General features: G+C 53.4%; 2 protein-coding genes across 4 annotated transcripts; both read right to left on the reverse strand.

Moving 5' to 3' along the window:
• Nucleotides 1–1,005: 1,005 nt before the first annotated feature.
• LOC113209389 (uncharacterized) lies at nt 1,006–3,963 on the reverse strand. 3 transcript variants are annotated; one of them, XM_026426873.2, is made up of 5 exons: nt 3,779–3,951; nt 3,467–3,607; nt 2,101–2,595; nt 1,917–2,027; nt 1,006–1,460 (listed from the first exon to the last, which is right to left on the reverse strand). In XM_026426873.2, exons 2-5 carry the CDS (start codon nt 3,605–3,607, stop codon nt 1,218–1,220), a joined length of 990 nt encoding a protein of 329 aa, XP_026282658.2. In that variant the 5' UTR covers nt 3,779–3,951; the 3' UTR covers nt 1,006–1,217. The 3 variants fall into 3 exon arrangements, with proteins under 3 accessions (XP_026282658.2, XP_026282656.2, XP_026282659.2); XM_026426874.2 differs by having other exon boundaries at nt 1,366–1,545; nt 1,758–2,027; nt 3,779–3,952; XM_026426871.2 differs by having other exon boundaries at nt 1,006–2,027; nt 3,779–3,963.
• Nucleotides 3,964–5,566: 1,603 nt separating this feature from the next.
• On the reverse strand, nt 5,567–6,765 carry LOC113209390 (uncharacterized). Its single transcript, XM_052276319.1, has 2 exons — nt 6,648–6,765; nt 5,567–6,571 (listed from the first exon to the last, which is right to left on the reverse strand). Exon 2 carries the CDS (start codon nt 6,308–6,310, stop codon nt 5,765–5,767), a length of 546 nt encoding a protein of 181 aa, XP_052132279.1. The 5' UTR covers nt 6,311–6,571; nt 6,648–6,765; the 3' UTR covers nt 5,567–5,764.
• Between the last annotated feature and the right edge of the window lie 6 nt (nt 6,766–6,771).

Consider the following 6,771-nt stretch of genomic DNA (forward strand, 5'->3'; position numbering starts at 1 on the left):
TTGGCCCTACCCCCCCCCCTTCCCCCCACCTAGTATGGGTACGATCCCTAATAGGAGTAAGGCACTACCGCTAGAAATGGAGCGACGCCGAAATTCAGGCGATATCAGGGGTAACTTTTTCAAAATCGAAAAACATGCCCAGACGAGACACACTATCACACACAATCCGGGTCAACCGGACCAAAAACCGACAACGCGCTCAAGGCGAGCTCAATGTGCTTTTTCTGATCTTGCCTCTCGCTATAGCGTTTCGTTTCCACGTCTGTTCTGTACTAGTCTGGTCCCAGGGTGCGTTCGAATTCTCAATCTACGAGTCGGAATCCGGACTGGAACGATTGAGGATTCGGATGGATTCTGGAGCCAGTGAGCCTCCCCGCCCAGCCCAGCGCCCCCGCGAGGTAGGCTGACCCGCTGCGCAGCACTGTAGGTGCGGGTGGCCTACCCGCGGCCGCCAGGCGCTCGCTCCGTCCCGACAGCGGGGCGGGACCAGCTCGGTGTCGGGTTTATGGTTTATGATGGGCCCGTGCGGTACTGGACGGTTATCAGTGGCGTCGACCAGGTGACGGGCAAAAGAGACAAGGGTTAACCATCAAGAACAGGGTTGCCACAAGAGTGGGAAAGTGAAATTCCCTAACAATATCTTATAAACTTGCGTCTCTATGCAGGTCAAGATAAGCCAGCCGTCAGAATGCAATTAACAAAGGAGGAACTCTTGCGAACACCTCGCCCAATACCCAAATTAACGCTGCCGACTGCCGACCGCACTGAAAACCTTCGAGTGAGGTGTCCTACTCGAAACGAGTCCTGTCCTCTGTCCTCCCTAGGTCCGCACGTGTCGCGGGCTCCGACTCCAGGCCGTCAACGCCTATGCCTCCTCACGGTTTGCTGGGGCGACAGAAACAGAAAGCGCGCGCGACTTACCCTCAGTCTGAAGTTTGCTTGCTGTTTGGTATAGACAGTGATAAATCAAAACTCCAGCCGCAGATGAAACAAAATACTTATTGCTTACTTTTACATTAAGTTTAATTGACAAAACTGGACAAGTACCTTAAAGTTTTTAAAAGAAGAACAACATAATTTTTAGAACATTTCAGAGGTTTAAAAATTAGTTGTAGCAGGGGTTTTGAACGCTTAAAAGTTAAGCTCCATGGGAATGGCTAATGGGCTTATGGGAATCGCTGCATTGACGCGTCATAAGTCATATTACGGCCATTCAACTAGAATTCCGGTGTGTGGCACGACTTGCAAACCACGTCGACAGACGTGGTGAATTCGCTTCGAATAGTTCTCCGCTGCAACACGCATTCAGGAGACTGGCCTGTGCACGGATTATTCACAGGACGTACAAGGACGAGCCGCCGCAAGGCGAGAAGGCCGCAACCCGCCAGCTCCTGGCCGAGGTCCGGGAAGTGGTAGGAGTTGCCATCGGCCGAGAAGGTGCAGAGTCGTACACGGAGCTCCTGCAGAGATGAGGCATGGGCGCGAATCAGGGACAGCATGGTTGGCTTGTGGTCAGTATCGAAGCACACGCCTAGCCACAGCAGCCTGCCATGTTGCGAGGTGGGAAAAGTTAGATTCGGACCATGGTAATTGTACACCCCCAAGCTGCGCAGTCTGGGCATGTACTCCAAACAACGAAGCTGCTTCTCAGTTATTTTGTTAATGATGAGCTCCTCCAGCTGCAACGGCAGGTCTGGGTGGCCCTCATCATTAGCGCATTTAACTGACAGTCTTCTGAGTCCCGGCATCTTCCGCACCTCCTCCATGACGCTGGGCTGAACATCACCCGAGGTCACCAGCTCCTCGAGGTGCGCCCCCATGACCCGAAGCAAGCCCTCAGAGCCGACGCCCTTTAAGTTCTTCAGGCTGCGAGGGGTGTGCCATTGCTTCGGGATGTCACGAAGAATGTCACTCACTTTCAGACGACCATCGTGGAGGTGGTTGTCATTTATCGTGAGGACGGAGATCAGAGGCGGCCCCACGTGAGCCGCAGCAGGGCCGTCAGGCACGGCGATGGCGTCGTCAACCTGGAGAGAGAGACTGTGGATGAGCACCTCGTCAACACCGACGTGAGCACCGCCCACCTGCCTGATGACTCACCTTTCCCAGCTGGCCGTCCGCCCGCAGCCGCAGCAGCAGGACGCGCAGGATGTCGCCGCACCCGCCGGGCTGCACAGAGGCCGTCCAGGCGCAGCCACCCTCCTCTTCGGCAGCGACGGTGCACTTGGTGGAGGTGAGCAGGCGGTGGCTGGCCTCCAGCTGCTCGGCCAGCTGCAGCGGCTCCTCCACGGCGTCCGACGGGGTGCCCACATCGCCGGCCGCCTCCCGCTGCACCCGCCTCTCCAGGGCCTCCTCCACCTGGCCGAGCTGGGCGACCGACGACTCCAGCTGGCGGTTCAGGGACTCGACCGCTAGAGGAACCACCAGCCGCAGCATCTCAACCACCTTCCGCCCCGCGTCCGCGCCCCGCTGTAGCTGCTGCAGCTCTGGGTCCTCGGTCCTGGGCTTCTTGCGGGGTGGGACGTCCTCGTTTTCCAGATGCCGGATTGTTATAAAGCTGTCGGGGAGGTCCTCAAGTCGGCGTATCTTAAATGCCTGAATATGGTAATTAAACAGATATTTCAATAAACTGGGTGTAATTGACAGCAAAGAAAAAGTAGCCCAGTGAGAAATGAGTTTTCTTTAACGTCGATTCGACATCGAATCAGTCGAATAAACCTCACTTTGTCCCCTAAATCCACTTTTTTTCGATGTTTCGACGTCGATTCGACGTTGAAACCACGTTCCCATTTCTCACTGGGTAGAATTTGTTGCAACTTGTTTAATAGGTTTCCAACTGAATCCCAATATCGTACCTATTGTTATATTTATATCTTGATGACTTTAGATTGAAACATTTTACCTTACTTTCCATATCAGCACGTGTTGTAAATCTTTCCATTTTTGCTAACTATTTTTAGCAGATGTGATTTTTTGTTGTCAACTTTTTGTATAGCTTTTGAACGAATTGAAACTTCTCTTCAAAGAAATTGAACACTGTGTACATACGTGTATACTGTAGTGCCCATAAGGCTCAAAGTTAAAAATTCCTGTACTCCGTAGCCTACTCACAACACCGTACTGAGCAAGTACAGAAGTCCGTGAAATGGGTTTACAAAGAAAGTACTGGTCAAACTTCCCACTGAATCCTGTGCTTAGTAAACGGGCAGCACTACTTTTAATTGACACCAACTAAATTTTATCTGCCTCGAAAATACCCCCAAGATTTAAAGATTCCGGGAAAGCTGACAAGAGGAAGAATGAGAGGAACTACAAAACAGAAATCACTATGCTGAAACATGGTGACTTCCGCATTCTTGTACACCACATTCTTCTGCATTTCAGCTTTACCCAATTGCTTTATATTAAACCAAAGAAATGAACATGGTTAATAAGACCACAATCAGAACCTTATTAACATACTGACCTTCCTGCAAGTTGGGCACTTCTTCCCTAAGGAAGGATTTTCAACACATTCCTTGCAAATTGTGTGTCCACAGGGCAAGTTTTTGGGACGGTGGGCGTCCAAGTCAAATTTGAGGAAGCAAATGTCACACTTCAGGTCCATCTACCACACAAAAAGAAAACAAGTAGTGCATCACACTTTGAATGGTTTAGTTTATGAATGTGAACTATTCCTTGAGGAATTTAGAGCTCTTGCAATTATGGTAAAACTACTTAAAAATGCGTCACCAGCCACGATTTGACGCTATATACTAGCAGGATCATTTCAACTTACTATTAAACAGGTTTGAATACGTAGTACGTCAGCAACACACTTAAAAGTTGCACAAGGAATTAGTTCTTGGACTTGGAGTGAGGTTATGTTTGGCTGCAGTCAATCTACCCGCACCCGCGTTGCTTTCTGCTTTCTTTCTTCTCTATCTTTTCCTCCGGACAGGATGCAGCGTAGCAGGGCGTGCGAGACAGGGCTCGCGATTGGCTGTGAGGCCCCAGCGCAAGGCAGAGGGCAGCGCGCGCGATATGAACGCCTCAGCGGACGGACAGTTGGGCTGGAAGGTGATCGGAGAGCGGAGAGCACCCTGAGAACGCCCTACCCCCCCCCCCCAAAAAAAAATACACACTCACCCTGTTTCAGACAATTTCGAAGGAATTTCCGGATGTTTTCAGGGAGATTTTCAATCGCCTTCCTGGAGGCTTGCCAATGAGTTAATAACGAGCGAAACTAAATTTAGTTTGCTTAAGCAAAGCGCAATAAGCCCAAGTCAAGCTACTTTGACTCGTCGCAGGCTGATTGGGAGCACGTCCTGAATCGGGTAAAAAAAGCGTGGGGGGCGTGGTGGTGGTGGTGGTGATGGTAGGAACGGAAGTGTTGAGCTTGCGGCTGCCGCCGACGTACAAGCAGTACAAGACAGGCCTCCCTGAAAGATTGTAGGAGTTCCATGTCCGCGGCCACCCAGGGAGGAACGCTGGGAGACGGTCAACTAGTTCGCGGAACGGGCGGCAACGGCCCAGAACGCGCGGTCCCCCCGCGAGGTAGGCCGGCCCGCCGCGCCACGCCGCCCGTGCGGGTGGCCTACCCGCCGCCTTCGGGCGCTCGCCAGAGGTCTGCAACGGTCGGTCCAAAGCCAAAAAATCGTCCCGGCAAGCGCGCTCTGCGTCGTTCCGTACCGGACCGACCGCCACGAGCCTGGCCGGACCCGGAGTCTTACCGGGACCCGGCAAGCGCCTCTGTCACAAAGAGAGGCGGGGAGCTATGATCAGCCAATCAGCGGGCTGGATTAGCGAAACGTAGTCGGCACTCTCGGGACCCGGCAGTCAAGCTCACCCAGAACGCGCTAACTGTCCGTGCGTGTGTCGCTAGAGGGAGAAGGGGTATCGTCGCGTCTTGGTTCTTACCGGGACTGCGGACCGACCGCTGCAGACCTCTGGCGCTCGCCGACCGCCTCCCGCCTCTCCAGGACCTCCTCCACTCCAGTTGAGCAACCGACGAGTCCAGCTGGCGGTGCAGGGACTCGACCGCTAGAGGGACCACCAGCCCTAGCCTAGCATCCCCACCACCTGCCTCCCTGCGTCCGCGCCCGGCTAGGTCCTCTGTTCTAGTTCTAAGCTTCTTGCAGGGTGAAGGCCTCCCCCACCCCGTCCACACACATACACCTGATCTACCGGACCTAAAACTACCGATGCGCTCAAGGCGATCTCGAAATGTATTTTCAGATCTCTCCTCTCCGGCGACTCGATACTACGCGTGTCTTTCAGAACTCGGGTGGACTCTCTGCGTGCCTGCGAGTCTCCCTGCCCCGCGCCTCGCTCGGTAGGCCGGCCCGTCGCGCAGCAGTGCAGGTTTGGGTGGCCTACCCGCCGCCGCCAGGCGCTCACCCCCGGAGTCCCGGAGTGGACCAGCCGGGGTAGGCCTTATGATCGGTGCGTGCATTTCGACAAAACCGTGTTCTTAGCCTTTTCTCAGTCTGGTTGGAGTTTGATTGCTGCTTGGTATACAATGCAGACTACGATAAAATCAAAGCTCCAGGCGCAGATGAAATGAATTATGTATTTATTACTTTCTTTTACATTGAGTTTAATTAAAACTGGACAACATACTTGTATTTAAAAAAAAAATAATTAAAAAAAACATTATTTAAGAAAATTTCAGAGGTTTGAAATTTCCTTGTAGCAGGGGTTTTGAACGCATAAAAGTTAATCTCCGGGCTAGAATGGGATTTCGCTACATTGACGCGTCGTAAGTCATATTGCCGCCATTCAACTAGAATTCCGGACTGTGACACGACCTGCAAACTACGTCGACCGAATGTGGGAATACGCTTCGAATAGTTCTTCGCTGTAACACGCAGCTAGAAGCATTGTCCGTGCACCGATATTCCATAGGGCGTACAAGGACGAGCCGCCGCAAGGCGACCAGGCGGCACGCCGCTAGTTCCTGGCCCAGATCAGGGAAGTAAAAGTCCTTGTCACCAGTAGGCAAGGTGCAGAACACACGGAGTTCCTGTACGGAAGAGGCGTAGGCGCGAATCAGGGACAGCATGGTGGGCTTGTGGTCAGTATTGAAGCCCACGTAGAGCCACATCAGCCTGTTATGCTGCGAGTGAGGGAAGGTCAGATTTGGACCAAGGTAGTTGATTACCTCCAAGCTGCGTAGCCTGGGCATGCGCTCCACACAACGCAGCTGGTTCTCGGTCCCATAATTTAAACTGAGCTCTTCCAGCTGTAACGGAAGGTCCGGGTATTCCACATTCTGAGCGCATTTAACTTCTAGTCTTCTGAGTCCCGACATCTTCCGCACCTCCTCCATGACGCTGGGCTGAACGTCCCCCGAGGTCTGCAACTCCTCGAGGTGCGCACCTATGACCCGCAGCAGTTCCTCAGTGCCGTCGCCCCTTAAGTGCCGCAAACTGCGAGGGATGTTCCATTGCTTCGGGATGTTACGAAGAATATCATTAACTTTCAGACGACCATTGTCGAGGTGCTTATCAGTTATCGGGAGGACGAAGATGAGAGGCGGCCCCACGTGAGCCGCAGCAGGGCCGTCAGGAACGGCAATGGCGTCGTCAACCTGGAGAGAGAGACTGTGGATGAGCACCTCGTCAACACCAACATGAGCACCACCACCCACCTGCTTGGTGACTCACCTCTCCCAGCTGGCCGTCCGCCCGCAGCTGCAGCAGCAGGACGCGCAGGATGTCGCCGCACCCGCCGGGCTGCACAGAGGCCGTCCAGGCGCAGCCACCCTCCTCTTCGGCAGCGACGGTGCAC

This window comes from Frankliniella occidentalis, unplaced genomic scaffold, assembly GCF_000697945.3.
Source record: "Frankliniella occidentalis isolate FOCC.00 unplaced genomic scaffold, Focc_3.1 Scaffold2519, whole genome shotgun sequence".
In the NCBI taxonomy this organism is placed as follows: Eukaryota; Metazoa; Arthropoda; class Insecta; order Thysanoptera; family Thripidae; genus Frankliniella; species Frankliniella occidentalis.

What these genes read in the sequence shown, in the direction of transcription:
- LOC113209389 (XM_026426871.2), bottom strand. Translation starts at nt 3,607, where the DNA reads ATGGACCTGAAGTGTGACATTTGCTTCCTCAAATTTGACTTGGACGCC. An exon ending in AGTGCCCAACTTGCAGGAAG is followed by an intron (nt 2,596 to 3,466) that starts GTCAGTATGTTA and finishes TACCATATTCAG; the next exon opens with GCATTTAAGATACGCCGACT. An exon ending in CGGACGGCCAGCTGGGAAAG is followed by an intron (nt 2,028 to 2,100) that starts GTGAGTCATCAG and finishes CTCTCTCTCCAG; the next exon opens with GTTGACGACGCCATCGCCGT.
- LOC113209390 (XM_052276319.1), bottom strand. Translation starts at nt 6,310, where the DNA reads ATGGAGGAGGTGCGGAAGATGTCGGGACTCAGAAGACTAGAAGTTAAA.